Below are 21,544 nucleotides of genomic sequence, written 5' to 3'. Positions count from 1 at the left end.
GAGGCTGCCAATTTGAAGGAAAATGTCAAGGCCTTGAATGCCGATCTTAGGGTTGAGCGTCAACTAAACCTGGAGAAGGATGACTAGCTTCAGGTGGCCAAAGAAAAGCTTAAAACCATTGCTTCCAAGTCCGTCGAAGCCTTCCAGCAAACTGAGGAGTACTCCACAGTGCTCTTCAGTTGGTACTTCAAGGGCTTCGAGCTCCTACGGAGGTATCTCGTCAAGCATCCTACTGGGGTTGACCTGTCAAGCTTGGACCTGGAAGTGGTAGATCAAGAGATGGCTGTGGAAGAGGCTACCCAGACTTCGACCCCTGAAGGCGACACCCTTGGTGATTCCCTCCTATCTGGTGACGCTCCTACTACTGACGATCTTTCCGCTGACACTCCCACTGATGCCCGGACCTGACACTTGTGTAATTTTATCTTATTGCGTATGCCCTTTATGTTTTGGGCTTCTTGATAGCAGTTTTTTTTTTTTTTTTCTTATTTTTAATCTATTTTGAGAACAATGTTTCTTGGCCCACTGTTTTATGGGTCTTTAGAAAGAACAATTGTCTATTGTTTTTGGGCTTTAATTGACTTTATGATTTCGCACTTACCTGTTTGTATGATTGTGCTTTTGTTCGTACCTGACATGTTTGTGGTGTTTTGAGTTCGTCAATACCTTGTACTTAGCATAAATTTCTTAGCTATGATCTCTCAATTTGTCAATGATTTGTTTCTTACTCTTGATCCTTTAGAAGGGCCTGGATACAGCCTGAGTTTTGTTTTGATTTGTTGCAAGGTTCTTGTCCCTTTTCTTTATCTCCTTTTTTTTTGGGTGGATTCATCGGTAGCCTAAATCCGTCAATCGGGATCTTGTCACTTGCACCTGCTAAAGGATTGTGCCTACGTCAGTGGCTTGCTCCCGTCGAGGCAGGGCTTCTTACTTGACTTATACCCATTCAAGGGATATTTGTTGCTTCGTTAGTGACTTACATCCGTCAAAGCGGAATCTTAACACTTAGCCATTTTTTGGTGAGTTACATCCATTTAAAGAATCTTGTCACTTAGGCTTTGTCAGTAACTTACATCCGTCAAGGCGGAATCTTGTTACTTGGCTTTTTTATGCCTTATACCTGTTGGTGGGATCGTCAGTAACTTACATCCGTCAAGGTGGAATCTTATTACTTAGCTTTTTTATGCCTTGTACCCGTTGGTGGGATCGTCAGTAACTTACATTCGTCAAAGTGGAATCTTGTTACGTAGCTATTATATGCCGTACGATTAACTAGAGCTGCTTACACAAAGACATTAGAGGAATAATTCTCTTATTAACTTCAAGAATGAACATATCTGTTTGTTACATCTACTTGTGGTAATTTTTTAAATGTTCTATGTTCCATGGTCGAGGGAGTCTTTGTCCATCCATGGTTTCCAGGTAATAATTGTCTTGTTTTGAGTAGTGAATGACTCGGTAAGGCCCTTCCCACGTGGGACCCAACTTTCCTTGGGTAGGGTCTTTAGTTGCTGTGGTGGTCTTACGCAGGATGAGGTCCCCTATGTCCAGTCTTCTAAGCTTAACCCTCTTATTGTAGTATTCGGCCACTTCAACTGGTACTTCGTCATCTTTCTAGAGGCATTGTCTCTTACTTCATCCAGACAGTCCAAGTTGAGTCGTAGTTTATCGTCATTGCATTCTTTGTTGAACGTCCCTCATCTGACGCTTGTTACTCCCACTTCGACCAGGATTACTGCTTATGTGCCATAGGTAAGCCTGAAGGGGGTCTCTCCTGTTAGGGTTCTTGCTGTGGTTCTGTAAGCTTATAGAACATTAGGTAATTATTTTGGCCAGGCACCCTTCGCATCGTCCAGCTTGGTTTTGATAATCTTGAGCAGCGTTCGATTCATTACTTCCGTCTATCCATTTGCCTGGGGATGCCCTGGGGACAAGAACTGATTCTTGATTCCAAGGCTTGAACAGAAGTCTCTGAAACCTTGGCTGTCGAATTGCCTCCCATTATCAAACATAATCGTCAAGGGAATCCCAAACCTGCAGATTATATTCTTCCATACAAAGCTCCGAATTCTTGTCTCGGTGATAGTTGTTAGAGCCTCTACTTCAACCCATTTTGTGAAGTAATCAATAGCAACTAATAGGAACTTTATCTGACCTTTACCTTGGGGTAGTAGGCCGACGATATCGATCCCCCATTGTGCAAATGGCCACGAGGAGGATATCGTCGTCAGTTTCTCTACTGAAAGCCTTTGTATATTCCCGTATCGCTGACACTTATCACACTTCTTAACGATTTCAACAGCATCCACCTGCATAGTCAGCCAGAAATAACCTATTCGTATTACCTTGTTTACCAGGGATCTGGGGCCGGCATGGTCGCCGCAAACTCCTGCATGGATCTCCTTCAGTATGTATCTAGCTTCTTCCTCGTCAACGCACTTCAAGTAAGTCATGGAGAAGCCTCTCTTGTATAAGGCGTCATTAAGGATTATGAACCTGGCCACCCTCTTCCTGATCCTTTTAGCTTCTTCTGTGTTCTAAGGGAGGTGCCCGTCCTAAAGGAAAAATATTATGGGTGTCATCCAACCGTTTGCGCTCTGGATGGAAAATGTTGGAACCTCTTCAATACTGGGATGTTTCTGGACTTCCATCGCCAAATTCATGCTAATCTCTTTTTCTGACAATGCTAGCTTCGAGACTCCGTCTGCCCCCATATTCTGACTTCTTGGGATATGCACGAACTCTACTGTATCGAACTTCTGAGTCAGATGTTTCGTCAGCCTGAGGTATCTCTGCATCCTTTCTTCCTTCGCTTCGTACTCCCCTTTGATCTGCCCGATTACCAGCTTTGAATCATTTTGTATTAATAGGTTCTTAGCTCCGAGTGCCTTACCAAGCCTCAATCCCATTAGTATCCCCTCGTACTCAGCCTTGTTGTTGGTGGCCGGAAATTTTAATTGAACCCCATATTTGAATGTCTCTCCGTCGGGGGTGGTTATGATGACCCCTCCTCCCCCACTCCTTTGGGCTAATGAACCATTAGTTTGTATTGTCCATCTCTCAACTACGTCGATAAGGCTATCTTCGTCCGGAGGGGTGAACTCTGCGATGAAGTCCACCAGAGCTTGCACCTTGATTGCTGTTCTGGGATGGTACTCGATATCGAATTGACTGAGTTCAATTGCCCACTGGACCATTCTTCCGGCTGCTTTAGGTTTGCTTATTCATTTCTTGATCGGTTGGTCCGTCATTACGAGGATGGGGTTTGCCTAAAAGTATTGTCTTAGCTTGCACGAGGCTACTATTAATGCAAACGTGACCTTTTCAATCCGTGGATACCTGGACTCAGCCCCTTAGAAGGCCTGGCTGACGTAGTAAACTGGGAGCTGCTTCGTGCCTTCTTTTCTAATCAATGCTACACTCACTGCTGAAGCGGACACTGCCAGGTATAAGTATAGGTCTTCCCCTTCTTTTAACAGGCTTAAGAGGGGTGGACTGCTTAGGTAACGTTTTAGTTCCTGGAACGTTGCTTCACACTCGTCGATCCAGGCGAAAGCCTGCTTCAAGGTCTTGAAAAAGGGTAGGCACTTGTCTGTAGCTTTGAAGATGAACCTGTTCAAAGCTGCTATCCTTCCTGTGAGTTTCTGAACTTCCTTAGCGATCCTGGGTGACGCCATGTTAATTATGATTCGCACTTTCTCTGGGTTTGCTTCTATTCCTCTTTGTGACACCATGAATCCAAGGAACTTCCCTAAAGCTACCCCAAAAACACACTTATCTGGATTCAACCTCATCTGGTATTTTTTTAGGGTGGCAAATGTCTCCTTCAGGTCGTCTAGATGCATGAGCTCTTCTTTACTCTTGACGAGCATATCGTCCACGTAAACTTCCATGTTCCTTCCAATCTATTGGCCGAACATTTTGTTCACTAGCCTCTGATACGTGGCTCCGGCATTTTTTAATCCAAAAGGCATGACCTTGTAACAGTAGAGTCTTTGGCTCGTGATGAAGACGGTCTTCTCTTAGTCTTCCTTAGCCATCCTTATCTAGTTATATCCCGAAAAAGCGTCCATGAACGTCAGTAACTTGTGCCTGGCTGTAGAATCCACGAGCTGGTCTATTCTCGATAGATGAAAGTTGTCCTTTAGGCATGCCTTGTTCAGGTCTGTGAAGTCTACACACATTCTCTATTTTCCACTTGCTTTCTTTACTAGGACGACGTTCGCGAGCCACTCAGGATAGTACACTTCCCAGATAAACCCTGCCGCCAATAATTTGGTAACTTCGTCAGTAATTGCTTGATCTCGCTCTGGGGCGAAGACTATTCACCTCTGCTGGATGGGTTTCCGCTCCAGATCCACATTCAACTTATGCTAGATGACTCCTGGAGCTATACCCGGCATGTTTTCGTGGCTCCATGCGAAGACATCTATATTCTCTTTAAGGAATTGGATAAGCCTGGTTCTCATCTCAGGGCTTAGTATCGTCCCTATCTTTGTCATCCTTTTCGCTTCTCCTTTAGCCAGTTCCACTGTTTCTAGGACTTCCATTTTGTCTTCGTCCTTCTCTTCAATCACTCATGTGTGGTTCTCCTTTGCAGTCAGGACGGCTTGATAACATTCTCTAGTCAGGACTTGATCTCGTTTTACTTCGTCGACACCATTATCTGTTGGGAATTTCACCTTCAAATAGTAAGTTGATGTGGCCACTTTCCACTTGTTGAGTGTAGGCCTGCCAATGATGACATTGTAGGATGAGGGGTAGTTTACCACTAAGAAGTCTAGCTGATGGGTCAATTGCATCGGGTAGGCCTCCACCGTCACTGTCAATGTCACTATGCCCTTCGAGTATACCCTGTCTCCGCTGAAACTGATGAGTGGAGAGTCAGATAGGCACAGTCTCCTTGGATCTAGCCTCAGCTGCTGGAAGGCAGGGAGGTAGATGATATCTGTAGAATTGCCATTGTCGATGAGGATCCTCTTGGTATTGAATCCTTCTATATTCAGCATTATGACCAAAGGATCATTGTGAGGCTACTTCACTCCCATGGCGTCTCCTTCATTGAAGGACATGTCGCGGTCTGTTCATAGCTGCTTAGACGGAGGTATGGTATGGACACTATTTACTTGCCTCTGGTATGTCTTCTTGAGGGATTTGAATGATCCTCTTGAAAATGGTCTTTCTGTAATTGTCTTTATCTCCCCGATCACCTTGTGCAGAGGTTGGGATGGACGGTCATCATCCTAGGAAAAGGACTCGTGCCGGCTCTTATTATCGTCCCTGAACTTATTATATTCTCCTTCTTCACATATTTCTGTAACTTCCCTTTCCGTATCAACTCCTCTATCTGCTCCTTTAGGTCTCTACAATCTTCCGTGTTGTGGTCGTGATCTTTGTGGAACCGACAATACTTGTTCTTGTCACGGACATTGGAGGATGAGTGCAATGGTCTAGGCCATTTGAGATAATGCTTGTCCTTGATCTGCGTTAAAATTTTGTCGACAGGCATAACCAAAGGAGTAAATCTTACCGTCCGAGGACTTTTATCATCTTTCCTCCTATTCCCGTCATTGTTCCGACGGTCTGGTCGCTCTCTCTTTTGACCTCTACGGTCGTCTTCTTTCTTTGCCTTGTCTCCTGGCTTCTTTGTGTCCTTTATGGCTGCTAAAGCGTCTTTAGCGTTCATGTACTTCTATGCTTTCAGGAGCATTTCTGCTATCGTCTTTGGTGGATTCTTTGCGAGGGAGGCCACGAGATCTCTGGACCTCAGCCCCGCTTTGAAGGCCGTCAGCTGCACCTTGTCATCTGCTTCGTCCACCTCCAGAGTCTCCCGGGTGAAGCGTTTCATGTACGACCTTAGAGTTTCCTTCTTTCCCTATCTAATGGTGAGCAAGTAGTCTGCCGGCCTCTTTGGGCGTTGTCCCCTTATGAAATGGCGCAAGAAGGCATTACTTAATTGCTCAAAGTTGTATACGGACGAGGTCGGCAACTTCGTGAACCATTCTCGTGCAGCTCCTTTAAGAGTGGTGGGAAAGGAACGACATAGTATCTCATCAAGTGGGTGTTAAAGACCTAGAGTCATTTTGAAGGTATTAAGATGATCTTGAGGGTCTCTGAGTCCATCAAACGGCTCAAGTTGAGATAAGCGAAACTTCGATAGCACAGGGCATTCAAGTACCGCCGTGGTGAAAGGCGAATCTGTGGCCCTTACCATCCTATCTACGCTCCGATCCGTCTTCTCCTTAATGACGTTCCTTAGTTCATCCATTTCTCATTTCTTGAAGGAGATTCGAATTCTGCTCGTCCGGAGTGATTGGCCTCTGATAAGTACTCCTCCTGTGGCTATCCCCTTCTCCCTCCAGGTTACCTTTGGACCTGCTCTCTTCCTGCTGGGCCTGTTAGACTTGTTGGAGTCGTAGCTTCATTTCCTAGTTTTTCTTTTGGTGAGTTCTTCAATGGTGACCGCAAGAGCTTGAACTTGCTGGGCCAAGGCTGCGGAATCTGGATTGGGTTCCATCTGAATGTAAAAGGTTGATGGAAACTACATTCTCAAATCGGAATTTGAAAATGTCGCTCCCCACAGACGGCGCCAAACTAATGAAGCACGAATTCGTTAGTCAAGATGGGCAGATGGAACTCCTTGCCAGCGCGAACGTATCCTCTATAAGGGCCACCAATGTGGTGCCTGCCACAACGCTTTCGATGCCAAAGTTAGAACAGAAAAGCACTTTGTGAAATAAAAATGGGGGAACAAGATAATAATGGGTAGAGTGCGAATATTTTTACCTTCTGCTGACAATGTAAGGGCTTTATATATTTGGTTTTGGTTGCTAGCCGTGGAGTGTTAATGTCTTTCTTAGTAACGTTTCCTGCCCAATAATGGGGCTTTTAATAGGCTTCCAACAGTCTATTTCACTAGTTTCGTAATTGCTCAAGTCACTGGCTGGCTTCATTGAATGATTTTCCTACCCTCGTCAGTGATGACTGATATCCTCGTCATTAGGGATGACTTCATCATTAGTGTTGACTTCGTCAAGGGAATGTAACCTCGCCACTCCCATCAATTATATTAATGGCCACGTTAGTTTTTAGTGTGCCAACAGTGTACTCTGTTTGCCACATATGCATTTTCCATCTCTAATATAACGGTAAAGACAAAAACGAGATACATTTTTCAGGATAAGGACTAAAGCGGTGGAAAAAAAAGTTAGGGACCAAAGTGGGAATCGCATGAAAATATAGAGACAAAAATGTAGTTTTCGTCTTTTTTTTTTTCAATAACAATAAAGGGAGAATTAAGATTAAAAAAAAAAAAAAAAAAAAAAAAAAAAAAAACCCTTGACTCGAGACGAACCTGAAATCCGACCCAAACACAGACCAACATTTTTGGGTTAGGACAGGTTCCTCCTTGGAAAATTTGGGTTAGGTTGCAAGTGACTAGAAATCTAACCCGTACTCACCCAAACTCATGCCTAATCATTTTACATGTTAATCATTATATAAGAAAAATGCTACATTTATAATATTTTCACAACAAATCATAAGTAATTAGTTGTTATTGGTTCAAATTTGAACCTACTACTGAGATACTTTTTTATTTCAATAATAACAACCAGTAACAACCTGTTACTTTAAATTTATTGTGAAAATATTATAAATATAGCATTTCTCATCCTATAAACTAATAATTTTAGTACTTGAAAAAAATAAATATATGCTAATAAAAACAACGTTATCTACCATGGCCTATCCCGACTGGGAGAGCCTAGAGCACTGCTAAGACTATATCACTAATTTTCCACCTGCAGGCTATCATTACTCGCGGATAAACTCAACCTTTACGTAAGTAAGAAAGAATAGTCTAGACATCATGTTATAAAGCTACTTGTCCACTTGAACGAAGTATCACTACTTTTATTTTTATTTTCTTTTGAAAATCACTCACATTCTTTCTCCCTTTCTTTGCTACAATGGGCAACTACTAATCTTTGCACCATAGTCCGACCTTGTTTAACTTTCACACCTCTTTACCTCGCCTTCTTGCTGCACCACTTGTCCAACACATTAGCCAGTGACTCTCCATCTCCTTACAAACCAGTCGGCAGGCGATAATATTATACTTAACTATGGCTCCTCTAACTAGGGACAGAACCAGGATTTGAACCTGGGGGCCAAAGCTTAAAACCAAAAAAAAATTATGAAAATAAAAACTAACATCTATTTCATATTCAAAAAAATAAATAAATAAAATGATTCATTATTTCCATATTTCATAGTTCTATTGTACCTAGTCAAATAAAAAAAAAAAAACAAACAAACAAATATGCCCTCACAAGCCACAACAATATTAATGTTAAATTGTTAACGTGTTAGATTCACCAACTAAAAAAATGAACTTCAAAAAAAAAAAATCTAAAAGAATGGAATACAATTACACAGCCACACCCACAACATAACATCAATGTTTCTACTCTCTAAAATATTTGCTAAAGCCATGATTTAAATAGTTATTACAATAAAAGGAACCATCAGTTATTAATAACTGATGGTACTCCTTTCTCTTTAGCTCATGCTTATAAGGCAGAGGGGGGAGGGAGTTTTCTTCGATGTGGGACAGCAAAAAATACGCCTCTGCCTTATAAGCATGAGCTGAAGAGAAAGGAGTACCATCAGTTATTAATAACTGATGGTACTCCTTTCTCTTCAGCTCATGCTTATAAGGCAGAGGGGGGGAGAGAGTTTTCTTCGATGTGGGACAGCAAAAAATGCGCCCATAGTTATTTAATGCTATCTAATTATTGACTATTGGGCATTGGCCACACAAAGACTTAAATCACAACCACACAAAGAATTAAATTAAATCACAAGAGACAAACACAAGTTCATATATATATATATTGGCCACATGGCCCACACTACAAAAAGTGACAAAGAGTCAAAGACAAAGTTTAATGACTCAGTACTAAAGACTTTGCTCTCAAGCTAAGACACGGTACTCATATAGAGTAATAAAGTTATGCCTTTATTACTACCTAGCTCAGACAAAGTTTTTCAGTACTCGCAAGCTCAGACAAAGTTATGCCTTTATAGATAAAGTAATAAAAGTAAAAAACCAAAACAAAAAAAAAAAGTCACAAATAGTCAAACACAACACAAACTACAGTCACAACTCACACAGTCCCTAAAAAACGCAAAGGGCAGAGGCAAAGCAATAGAGCAGAGAAAAAAAAAACACAAATATGAACTTAAAAGAGGAGAGAAATTTTTCAAATTCACCATACCATAGCTGATTCAACTTGTGTGTGAGTGTGAACACCAGCAGATGTAGATCGAGGTTTTGAGGAATAGCAACAGCAGCAAGCCAGCAACTGTAGATCGAATCTAATATGAGGAACAACACAACAGCAGATGGTAGTGATAGAGGCGTTGAAGTTTTTTCTTCTTTTTTTTTTTTTTTTTTTTTTTTTTTTTTTTTTTTTATTTTTTTTTTAAGAATTGGAGGTGTTGAGGTTGAGTGGAGGAAGAATGACGTAGAAATTTGGGACTTGTAATTTAGGTTTGTTGGAGTTTATTGTTTTGTGTGTGATTTTTGTTTAGTCCATATTTATTTTTTTATTTTGTAGTTGGGGCATGAATTTTATTTATTTATTTTTGTAGGTCAATATCTAAATATTTTAGAGGAAAAGAGCCATATATATATATATATAGGGCAAATCTTAATTTTTGTATACCATTTTTTTTCTTTTAATTGGGGGGGGGGGGCTATTAGGGCGGAAATTTAAATTTTTAGCTTATACGTATATACTTTTTTTTTTTTTTTTTTTTTTTTTTTTTTTTTTTTTTTAAAGGTTTGTCTCTACCTCTGACAATTCGACTGCATTGGATGGTCGGATCCTGGACAGGAGATGTGAATTCAAAATTCCTCCCTTAAGAACTATCACAAAACCAAGCCTCTCTAACTACAAACTCAATTAAGAAAAACTGGGAATGTTATTACATTTTTTTCTATCTTTAAAATTGAGAAAATAATTTTATTTTTCCATTTAAGGGCTGATATGGCTTTTTAAATATCTATTGAATATTATTTTATTTTTAACGTAAGTGTCAAGTGTGCCAACTATGTAATCCATTAGCTAAGTAAACATTTTCATTAGTTAGTTAATGGTAGTGACTAAATCGATTGCCAGTTGAAAATAACAGATACCAAATTAACTGCGATTCCAAAACTGTAGAGACCAAAATTGTATTTTTGTTTATTTTTATTTTTTTAAATATAAAGAAGTGACATTTTAGTTTTTTGCCAAACTATTCCACTTCCTATCCATGAGTTGTCATAAAATCCTCATAGACCAATAATCTGGTGAATGGGACTCGAAACCTTTAGATTTATGACACGTCTTTTAAGTCTATTGAGTTCACCACTCGGATGTCCACAAAAGAATTAAAGTAATATGACATTTTCTATGTTCACTGCTAATACTATTTTTATTCTAAGCCAATTATAATATAGGATCTCAATAATTATGAAAAAAATTATAAAAATGTTAGTTACACTTAAAGTCTAAAGACTTGTGCTGTTCTGATTAAATAAAAATTAAAAAAAAAAAAAAAAAAGTTGACTGTTATAGTAAGGATTTGTTAAAGCTGTTTTAGAAAACTTTAATGAAAAAGAAAAAAACTAATTTTTTATATTCCTTATAAAATTTAAAAATTATTTATTAACAACATATAAATTTCATCTGTATTATGAATTATCACATTAAGTATCTGTTTGGACTGCATTTTTTATCCTATGCGTCTGTGTTTGGCTGAAATATGGTGAGTCCCGTGCATTGTTTATGAGATTCATAAGTACTTTTTTCACCAAAAACAACTTCAAAAATGGGTTTCTCAATACTATTCACACATTTAAAAATTATTTTGTTACAATGTTTTTAATTTTTAATTTTCAACGATAAACAATATCTAAACACGTTCTAAAAGTCATTTTTGAAGTCTTCTGAAGACTTGTCAAAGTCTTTTTCTCAAGTCTTCGACGTGCCAATTCATTTGGGTCGACAGCAACTAAAAGTCCTTCTCACCAGTCCTACTCCTACCAATAATTTCTTTAGTACTGACCACTTCAACTCTTCTTGCACAGTAAAGAAAGAAATAAAATAAAGGCGAAAATGTACTTTTGGTCACTACATTTTGGGTCTATTCTCAATTTGGACCCTAAATTGATTTAGCTCCTAGGTTAGTCCCTGATTTTTAAAAATCGTTTTTAAAATCGTCTCTACCGTTAACCTAATTACGGAAGAAGCTGATGTGGCAAACAGAATGCATACATGGCATGTTAATTGCTGACGTGGCAAATAAAATAATATTAAAAAATTTATTTTTCTTTTAAAAATGACAAGTCAGCATTTTAATTAATAAATAAATAATTAAAAAAATTAAACTGAAAAAATGCAAAATCAAAAACAAAAAAAAACAAAAAAAAAACAAAACAAAACAAAAAAAAAAAAAACTTTTTTCAATTTTAAATAACAATTTATAGTTTCAATTTTTCTTGAACTTTCTTAAGAAACAAACATTAAGTTAACACCCCTTCTCATTCTAGGTTGGCGTGTCTATGTTTGTATCTATTTCATTTTCTTCTTTCATTTTAAGATAAACAAAAAAAAGAAAAGTCAAAATAAAAATAATTTAATAAATATGTGTTTGTATCTTTTTTTGTTCAGATCCTTTTTCCTTTTTCCTTATTTTTCAGATCCTCTCTCTCTCTCTGTCTGTTGGTGTGTATATGTGTTTGTATCTTTCTTTGTTCAAGCTTTCAATCCCTCACCCTCTCTAAACCTGACTCTCTAATCTTTGGATTTTTCTAGTTTTTCGTGGGATGGTTGGTAATGGAGATGGAGATCGGTGATCAGGGTGGAGATTGGTATGGTTGGGGTGGTCGGGGTGGAGATCGGTAATCCATGGGTCTTGGATTATGGGTTTGATTGGAGATGGAGATGAAGATATATGGCTGGGTTTGGTTGGAGAGAGTTGGGTTTTTCTAGGTTTGGTCGGGGTGGAGATCGGTGGTCGGGGTGGTCGTTTTTGTTGGAGAAGGCTGGGTTTTTTTGGGTTTGATCGGGATGGAGATCGATGGTCGTTTTTGTACTGTTTAGTTGACCGTGACTCGGACTGGGCTTTAACCAAGTGGATTCGGTGCTGTTGATGGCGAGTTGATGGTGGATTTGGTGTTGTTGATGACGGATTGGTGTTGTTGATGGCAGATTATTTGTTGTTTTTTTGGATCGGGGTGTTGTTTGATGAAGTTCTAGGTTGGAGGTTTCTAGGTTGGAGGTTTGATGATTTTTCAGGTTGGTTTTCTCATGTTGGTTTGGGTTTGATGAATTTTTCATGTTCTGGAGGTTTCGGTGGAGGATAAAGATTTTGTATGAAATTTTGCATTGTTCTAAGTTTGATTGTGCTCTTACTCTGGGTTTGATTGTTCTTGAATTCGGAAAGAACATTCTTGTGTTCTTGGCTAAAAAATAATGAAAACAATAATAATAATAATAATAAAATCAGATTTAAAAGTTTTTTTTTTTTTTTTTTTTTTAATTTAGTTTGAATTAAATTGAAATGAAAAATATAAATTATTTTAACCAAAAAAAAATATAAATTATTTTTATTTTTTTAATTAAACTAACGTGGCTTTTTTTAATTTAAAAAGTGCTGATGTGGCATTTAAAAAATATTAAATAAAATATTTTATTATTATTTTATTAGTTGACTTTGACATCTGACACTTCTGTTTGCCACATCAGCTTCTTCCATAATCGGATTGATGACAGGGATTATTTTAAAAACGATTTTTAAAAATCAGGGACTAACTTAGGAGCTAAATCAATTTAGGAATCAAATTGAGAATAAACCAAAAATGTAGGAACCAAAAGTGCATTTTCGTATAAAATAAATTACGGTAAGAGTAAAACATTCGTGTTCTACAAACTTGACCATTCGTGAGTCATCCAGTATCTCTCTTTCTCTGCCACAATGGGCAAACATAACAAAACGTTCTTTTTTTTCCTCGCCTTGTTTCTGAACCACTTCACCTACACCGTAGCTGGTAACTCGCCATCTCTTTACACACCAGTCGATAATATTATGATTAGCTGAGGCTCCCCCGGCAGCGCAACTGCATTAGATGGTCGGACCTGGATTGGTGACGTGAATTCTAAATTCTTCCTTCAAGAACAATCACAAAACCAGGTATCTCAAGCCACAACCTCAGTTGAACAATCCCCCTCTGCTTCCCAACTACCCTATACCACTGCCCGCTTGTCTTTCTCCCCTTTCACCTACATATTCCCACTCACTACCGGTCAAAAATTCGTTCGACTACACTTCTACCCAGCTTCTTACGGCAATTTCGATCGCTCTAAAGCCCTCTTCTCTATCAAAGCTGGACCTTTTACTCTTCTTAACAGCTTTAACGCTTCACTTACGGCAGACGCCGACGGTGATCCTGGTGATACCATATATAAAGAGTTCTGTGTCAACATCAATGAAGATGAGAGGCTGAACATAACCTTCACTCCAAGCAATTCCAATTCATTTGCTTTTATCAACGGAATTGAAATCTTGTCCATGCCTTCTTATCTCTATTATACTCAGTCTGATGATCAATCGTTCCCTTTTATCGGCCAGCAGATGCAGTACAGCATCGGTAACGAAACTGCTCTCGAGATGTTATACAGAATAAATGTTGGAGGGCCCTACATCTCATCCACTGAAGACACCGGAATGTTCCGGAGCTGGAGTCCAGATGTAGAGTACTTGACAGAAGATTTAACATCCGTTCAACATGTTAACACAACCATTAAGCTTCAGTTCACCAGAATTCAACCTTACACTGCACCTGAAGATATATATCGAACTGTCCGGACTATGGGGGCTTACAAAGCAGTCAATAAGCTATACAATCTCACTTGGGAATTTACCGTAGATTCTCAGTTTGTTTACTTTGTTAGGCTACACTTCTGCGAGTTTCAACCAGAGATTTTGGATCGAGCGTTTCATATTTTCATAGCAAATCAAACGGCTGAGGAATTAGCCGACGTTATGGCATGGAGTGGTCGAAGAAAAGGTGTTCCTGTATTTAAGGATTACGCAGTGTCGTTGCTTGGCCCAGGAAGCGAGAAGAAAATGAACCTTTCTATCGCCCTACAAGCAAGCGCCAATATATCTGTCACTAATATCGCAGATGCAATCTTGAACGGTATCGAAATCTTCAAAGTAAGCGACCCCTCCAACAATCTTGCCGGACCTAACCCCGACCCTCTTCCGTTGACCCCTCCAACGGCTGTGCTGTGGAGAAATTCAACAGAGTCAAAGAATAACAAAACAACAATAATTGTACTCGCTAGTGGCGGAGTTTCCGGCTTCACCGTATTGTCAGTTCTCGGATTCTTGACTTTTCAACTAGCCAAGAGAGCCAAAGACTCTGACATAGCAAAGGGCCACGAGTCAACTACTCTACCATCTAGTTTGTGTCATTTCTTCTCACTTTTTGAGATTAAAGAAGCTACCAACAATTTTGACAAAGTTTTCATTATTGGTGCTGGTGGTTTCGGTAACGTTTATAAAGGATACATTAACGGTGGGGCCACCCCTGTTGCGATCAAACGGTTAAAGCCTGGTTCTCAACAAGGAGCGCAAGAGTTCAAGACAGAGATCGAGATGCTGTCTCAGCTACGCCACCTCCATCTTGTTTCCCTAATCGGATTTTGTAAAGATAATAATGAGATGATACTCGTGTATGATTATATGGCTCATGGGACCCTCCGTGATCATATCTACAACACGAATAATCCGCTACTTTCTTGGAAGCAACGACTCAAGATCTGTATTGGTGCAGCACATGGGCTAAACTATCTTCATACAGGTGCAACGCGCACTGTTATTCATCGTGATATGAAGACCACAAATATCTTATTAGACGAGCAATGGTTGGCCAAGGTGTCTGATTTCGGGTTGTCAAAATTTGGACCCATTATGTCTAAGTCTCATGTCAGCACAGTGGTTAAGGGTACATTCGGATATTTGGACCCTGAATATTATCGATATCAACAACTAACTGTGAAGTCTGATGTATACTCCTTTGGTGTGGTGTTGTGTGAAGTGTTGTGTGGAAAGCCAGCAATCTTCCGTGCGATTGAGGAGGAGCCAATAAGCCTAGCAGCGTGGGTCCTGCAGTACTATCACAATGGAAAGCTTGATGAAGTTGTTGATCCATTTTTGAAGGGGGAAATTACGCCAAGATGTTTGAAGAAATTTGGTGAGATTGCTGTGAATTGTTTGCTTGACAATGGAACCAAACGACCATCAATGAATGACGTGGTAGGGGGTCTTGTGTTTGCATTAGAGTTGCAAGAGAGTGAAGAAAACGATGACATGCTTGATGTGGCTGAAACTGACATGAAGGATGATGATGAGCTTCCTCTCTTCCCTACATCCGATGTTAATGAAAGTGATGATAGGATTTTTAATTGCAGTGGAAAACTATCAAGAACAAATAGCAACAGCCAAGTAACTGTTGTAAGCCAGGGAAGTTTTGCTAGTAAGGATTCAGATGGATTGATGTCCTCTAGGGTAGTGTTCTCTGAGACTACGAATCCTAGTGGTCAATAAAAACAAGAACAATAAAGTTGTTAGAGCATTTCCAATGTTCCATGTAAAAGCAAAATATTCTTTATAATAGAGAATAAGACAAAAAAAAAAAAAAAATTACTCCAATGGATTCTCTATACCTAAAAGCTCATGAATAGTAGCTCATCAAGTCTGATAGGCTACTGTTCATTCTTCAAAAGAAAATTTTATTATAATAATCAAGTGTTAAATAAAAAAATGCAAGAAGATGTGTAGTTGTTAAAAAAAGAATAAATAATAAATGAAGAAATAATATTTAAATGAGATTAAGAATGAGATATAGAATCTGTTAGAAAGTGTATTTGAAAAAGTGGGTAGATAAAAGGTAAAAGTCACTGTTCATTCTCCAAACAGTACAAAAAATTGATGAATTTGCTGAAAATGCTCTTAGATTGCCTACTAGGCCTCTAACCATAGTCAGGCATACCTACTACCCACTTTTGGCGTCTTGGCACAATCAAATTGCTGAAATCATTATCGATAGAGTTTTTGTGTTTTTATTTTTTAAATTTGGGTGTTAAGTATGGTCTAATTTTTGTTATTTTGGTTGGATTGGTTTTAATTAAGGTATTTGGGTTGGATTGGTTTTGATTTAGGTTTTGTGATTAAATTTATTTTGTGTATTTGCCTATGGTGTTTGTAAATGGGATTTTTTTTTTTTTTTGATAAGAAACCAAAACGTTTTATTCTGAAGCATGAGAAACACGTACATCTTGAGCACACGCAGAAACAATTTGGCTAGGACATTCCTCCAGCCAAGTGACATAGTCATCTACGTTACAAGCATGTTGGGCCAGTACATGGGCTGGGACATTCCCCTGCCGTTTGATATGTGAAAAGGCGAAGGTCCTGAAGCTTTGGGCTTGTCGGAGTATACCGGTGACAATATTCTGGATGGCTGCCGACGGCGAGCTCAGACCATGGAGTGCGTTGTAGATCGTAAGCGAGTCACCTTCAAATATCGCGTCCCTTATTCCTACATTTGCGGCAAAACGAACTGCTGTCTCCATTGCCTTCGCTTCCGTCTCCAACGCACCTAACGGAACCGCCATCCTCTTGGACATCGCAGCGATCACCTCCCCTCTGTCATTTCTAATGATCACGCCTATACCCATTTGCTGGCATTTGGTGAACACGGCACCATCAACATTGACCTTATAACTCCCCTGCGCCGGTGGGCTCCACTGCACAGTCAGAGACATCCTTTCCCCAGCGACCTTGGAACTCTCATTTGCTCTCTGATACTCCTCAAGGAGCAATAAAGCACCTCGAACAACAGCGCTACCAGTCCTACCCTTTCCACCATGATGTAACTCATTCCGATTTTTCCATATTCCCCAACAAACCATAACAGTCCGCTCCACCAAACCCGGCAAAGAGACGCTCCACTGTTGTGCCTGACACATGACCTCCATAAAGTCCCACGATGGCAACACCTGGAAAGGTATAATCAATTTACTTGACGACCAAATTGTTTTAGCATGTTCACAAAACCAAAAAAGGTGACTGACAGTCTCAGTATGGGTCCCACACCAATCACAAATATCATTGGACGTGATTTTCCTCTTGCATAAATTTTCTTTCGTGGTCAGAATATTCCTGCAAGCTTTCCATGCAAAGTGTTTTACTTTGTTTGGTAGGTTCATGCCCCATAAACCCTTCCATACCTTCCTCAACTCAGTTTGACTGGAGCAACTCGATCTTCCACCATCCACACCATCCTTCATAGCCACCTTGTATGGGCTCCTTACCAAAAACCTCCCATTCTTATCCTCTGCCCAAACTATCTTATCCCGAGCACCACTAGCGCACAACGGGATACTTAAAATTGCCTCCACGTCCTGAGATAGGAAATTCTGATGCACCACATCGATTTTCCATTCGTTGCTCTCAGCATCTATGAGGTCACTTACCATTGTTACCTGTGAGTTTCCTCTCTCGGGTGTTACCACTTTGTATGTTTTTGGCGTAGGGAGCCATTTATCCCCCCATATTCTAATATCTTCCCCATTACCCACCTGCCACCTTAGACCTCTTCTTACCAGTGCTTGAGCTGCATGAATACTTCTCCAGGCATAAGATGGCTGTCCACCCAACTCCGCATCCACAAAATCACAACGAGGAAAGTACTTGGCTTTGTATACCCGATAAAACAGTGAGGATGAATTTGTCTGTAGCCTCCACCCTTGCTTTGCTAAGAGAGCAAGGTTGAATGTTTTTAGGTCCCGAAACCCCATCCCATCTCTCTCCTTAGGCAAGCACATCTTCTCCCAGCTCATCCAAGCTAGCTTCCTTTCATCTTTCACCTGTCCCCACCAGAATTGTCTCACCATACCTGTTAGCTCCTCGCACAGTTTATTAGGAAGTTTAAAGCAACTCATAGTGTATGATGGCACCGCTTGAGCCACTGCCTTGATCAATACTTCCTTCCCAGCACTAGAGGGAAGTTTTTCTTTCCAGCCCGAGACTTTATTTGCTACCCGTTGTTTCAACTGAGCGAACATATTCCTTTTTGACTTGCCTACCAATGAAGGGAGCCCGAGATATGACTCATGAGTTCGAATAACCTGTGCATCGAACATAGCTTTAAGTGACTCCTTCATGTTCATGTCCGTGTTGGGGCTGAAAAACATCGATGTCTTGCTCCGGTTCAGTTGTTGTCTAGAGGATGACTCGTAAACTTTGAGTAACCTCTGTATCTCAGTACACTCCATTGTAGTAGCCCTTCCAAATATGAGACTATCGTCGGCGAAGAATAAGTGTGATATTCTTGGGCCTCTTGCCGAAGCTGCCACACCCTTCAGCTTCTTTTCTCGAACAGCTTTATGTAGTAATGCATACAAACCTTCAGCTACAATAATAAACAAGTATGGTGACAGGGGGTCCCCTTGACGCAATCCACGTGTAGGCGAAATATGCCCGTAGGGAACCCCGTTGACTCGCACTGCATATGTTACCGAAGACACACAACTCATGATCAGACGGATCCACTTCTCATGAAAGTTAAGCTTCCTCATTATCAGTTGTAGGCATTCCCACTCCACCCTGTCGTATGCTTTGCTCATGTCTAGCTTCAGCGCCACCTCACCTGTCTTCCCCTTCCGCTTTCGGTTGATATGGTTCATTAGTTCATGAGCTACCAGCACATTGTCCGTGATGAGTCGCTCTGCAACAAAAGCACTCTGGTTTTCGCCTACAATGTCCTATACCACCACCCTTAACCTGTTGGCCACTGCCTTTGAAGCTAGTTTATAAACCACGTTACATAGGCTTATCGGTCTGTAGCCCATCACACTTGTCGGGTTTTTAGTTTTCGGAATGAGAACGATGTACGTATCATGAAATTTAGGAGGTGCTACACCATGGTTAAGGAAGCCAAGAACAGTTTGTATAACTATAGGATTTATAGTAGACCAAAAATGCTGATAAAATAAGGGGGGCATACCGTCTGGTCCAGGCGCCTTCATTGGGTGCATTTGTTTTAATGCTCTCACCATTTCGTGAGCTTGAAACTCTTGGATGAGCATAGAGTTCATTCTGTCTAACACTTTGGGATGTAGTGCATCAAGCATCTCATCACTTACCACAGGTTGTGACGATGTGAATAACTTCTCAAAATATTCCACAAAGACACTGCCTATCCTCACGTCTTCATCTTGCCAAACACCATTAGAATCCATGATTTTTGAAATCGTGTTTCTTTGGTTTCTGTTTGATGCTTTGGTATGAAAGAAGGATGTATTACTATCCCCAGATTTCAGCCAGCAATTTCTCGACCTTTGGTGCCACATGTCCTCCTCTGCCCTTATCATTTTGTTCAACTCCATCTTTGTTTTGTGAATATCTTCCATGGCTGCATTGTTACCACCTTTCTCTTCCAAGTATTGGATCTTTCTCTGTAAAGATGATATTTTCCTCCCTACATTCCCAAACGTGTTTTTGTTCCAAGACACAAGGGAAGTACGACACTCCTCCATGCACTTTGAAAACGGCCATTCCGACCCCCCATACACTCCTCTCTCCCATGCCGTTGTAACTATCTCATCACATCGATCATCTCTCAACCACATAGCTTCGAACCGGAAGAGTTTTGGTCGTCGCAAGTTTCGTCGTCTCGTATTGTCTGCCTTGAGAACTAGCATGCAGTGGTCTGATGCAGACGTTGTCACATGGAAAAGCTGCGCTCGTGGAAAACTCGAAGTCCAGTTTGTGGACACAAAAGCTCTGTCAAGCCTCTCTCGAACCCAACCTCGCGATCCCAAACGCCTACTCCACGTGAAATCTGGACCACTATATCCCATATCCCTCAGATTACACTTGTTTACTGTCTCACAGAAAATTCTCATCTGCCCTTCTGGCCGTGCACTACCTCCTTCTTTTTCACTAGAATGCATTATCTCATTAAAATCCCCCATGCACACCCATGGAAGATCACAAGACTTGCTCAGTTGTTCCAACAACTTCCACGACTCCTCTCTTTTGTTTGTCTCCGAGTTGCCATAGAATCCAGTAAACCTCCACTTCTTTTTCCCCTGTTCTTCAGTTACAATGGCGTCAATATGACGCGGAGAGTATGTCTGGACATCAACTTTCGTAGAGCTTTTCCATAGAAGCGCCAAACCACCCCCTCGTCGAACACTCGGCACCACCAAGCCCTGCTGCCGTTCCAACTTCCTTTTGATACTCGTCATCTCTGATACTTCAAATTTGGTCTCTATTAGGAAGACCAAAATGGGATCTTCCTCCAAAAATTTTTTTTGGAGAATATTAATTGTGCAGGGGTTCCCAAGCCCCCGACAGTTCCAGCATATTGAACTTATGGCTCCCAGCGGGGCTGTCCAACAGCCACCGCCGCTCCAAGTTGTTGTGCAAGTAACTTGCTGAGAGTCAGAACCTCTCCTTCCACTTTTATCTTCTTCCCTGTCACCCCATTGTCTGGTATCTCCTGCAGTGGAGTTCTTATCCTTCTTTTCCTTCCCACTTCTTCCGTATCAAACCCCTCCACGATATCCATCTCATTATCCTCTTCCTGTATACCGTTACCAACATCCACCTTCTTATTTTCCTTATCCACCAAATTATCACTCGGTTTAGCTTTTTTCTGGGCCGACGTTTTGCTCTTCCTTGTTTTAATATCCCCCTTCGATTTTTTAGAGCTCAAACCCATTGTGAATATATCATCCTTGGTACACCTGGGCCTTAGAGATAGCCCAATGCTATTTGCCATATCCACGGTTTGACTTACATTTGTACTTTCCAGCTGGTGCAACCCCATCGTCGCTTCCTTCTCTCCCGCCGCTCGTTTTGTGCTTGTTTCCTGTTTTAAACCATCCCCAAATATGGCGTCATCAATTTCCTTCAACTGTGCCTCAAATTCTGGACCTTGCGGATTGCGCGGGATATTTAGTTCTCCGTACCTTTCTGGCCCCTCTGATGTATACACCTCTGCCCTACCTGGTGCCATGTCACCAAACCCATGTGGACTATGCAAGACATCCGCCGTCATCACCCTCCCTGGGTTGTCCAACAGCCCCTTCAACGTAGATTCCACCTCGTTCCCGTCCTTGTATTCTTGCCTACCCTCCTTCTTCGATGCAATCACCAACTGTGACCGCTGAACCCGCTCCGGTATAGCCCGTAGCCATGGTCCATACTGCTTGTCTTCAGCCCCAGGTGACTCTTTACTACGCATCCACTGCATGCAATCCCTTTCGTCGTGATCAACCAACCCGCACCAATAGCAAAAGATGGGTAATCGTTCATATCGAAAATCCACCCACGTCGATGACGGACCTCCCATACGAACCAGTCGGCCCCTACACAACGGTGTGGATATGTCTATTGACACCCTTATCCGTAG

The 21,544-nt window shown here is 40.8% G+C and overlaps 2 protein-coding genes across 2 annotated transcripts; one reads left to right on the top strand and one right to left on the bottom strand.

The window, feature by feature from the left end:
* Positions 1 to 13,010: 13,010 nt before the first annotated feature.
* On the top strand, positions 13,011 to 15,676 carry LOC115963217 (receptor-like protein kinase FERONIA). The gene has a single exon (XM_031082147.1). The coding sequence runs from the start codon at positions 13,624 to 13,626 to the stop codon at positions 15,664 to 15,666; it is 2,043 nt and encodes a 680-aa protein (XP_030938007.1). The 5' UTR covers positions 13,011 to 13,623; the 3' UTR covers positions 15,667 to 15,676.
* Positions 15,677 to 16,367: 691 nt separating this feature from the next.
* On the bottom strand, positions 16,368 to 20,375 carry LOC115964488. Its single transcript, XM_031083787.1, has 2 exons — positions 19,130 to 20,375; positions 16,368 to 18,850 (listed from the first exon to the last, which is right to left on the bottom strand). The coding sequence occupies exons 1-2, from the start codon at positions 20,373 to 20,375 to the stop codon at positions 16,368 to 16,370; spliced, it is 3,729 nt and encodes a 1,242-aa protein (XP_030939647.1).
* Positions 20,376 to 21,544: the final 1,169 nt, after the last annotated feature.

Source organism: Quercus lobata, chromosome 10 (assembly GCF_001633185.2).
Source record: "Quercus lobata isolate SW786 chromosome 10, ValleyOak3.0 Primary Assembly, whole genome shotgun sequence".
Taxonomy (NCBI): domain Eukaryota; kingdom Viridiplantae; phylum Streptophyta; class Magnoliopsida; order Fagales; family Fagaceae; genus Quercus; species Quercus lobata.
This window is presented reverse-complemented; position numbering and strand designations above follow the sequence as displayed.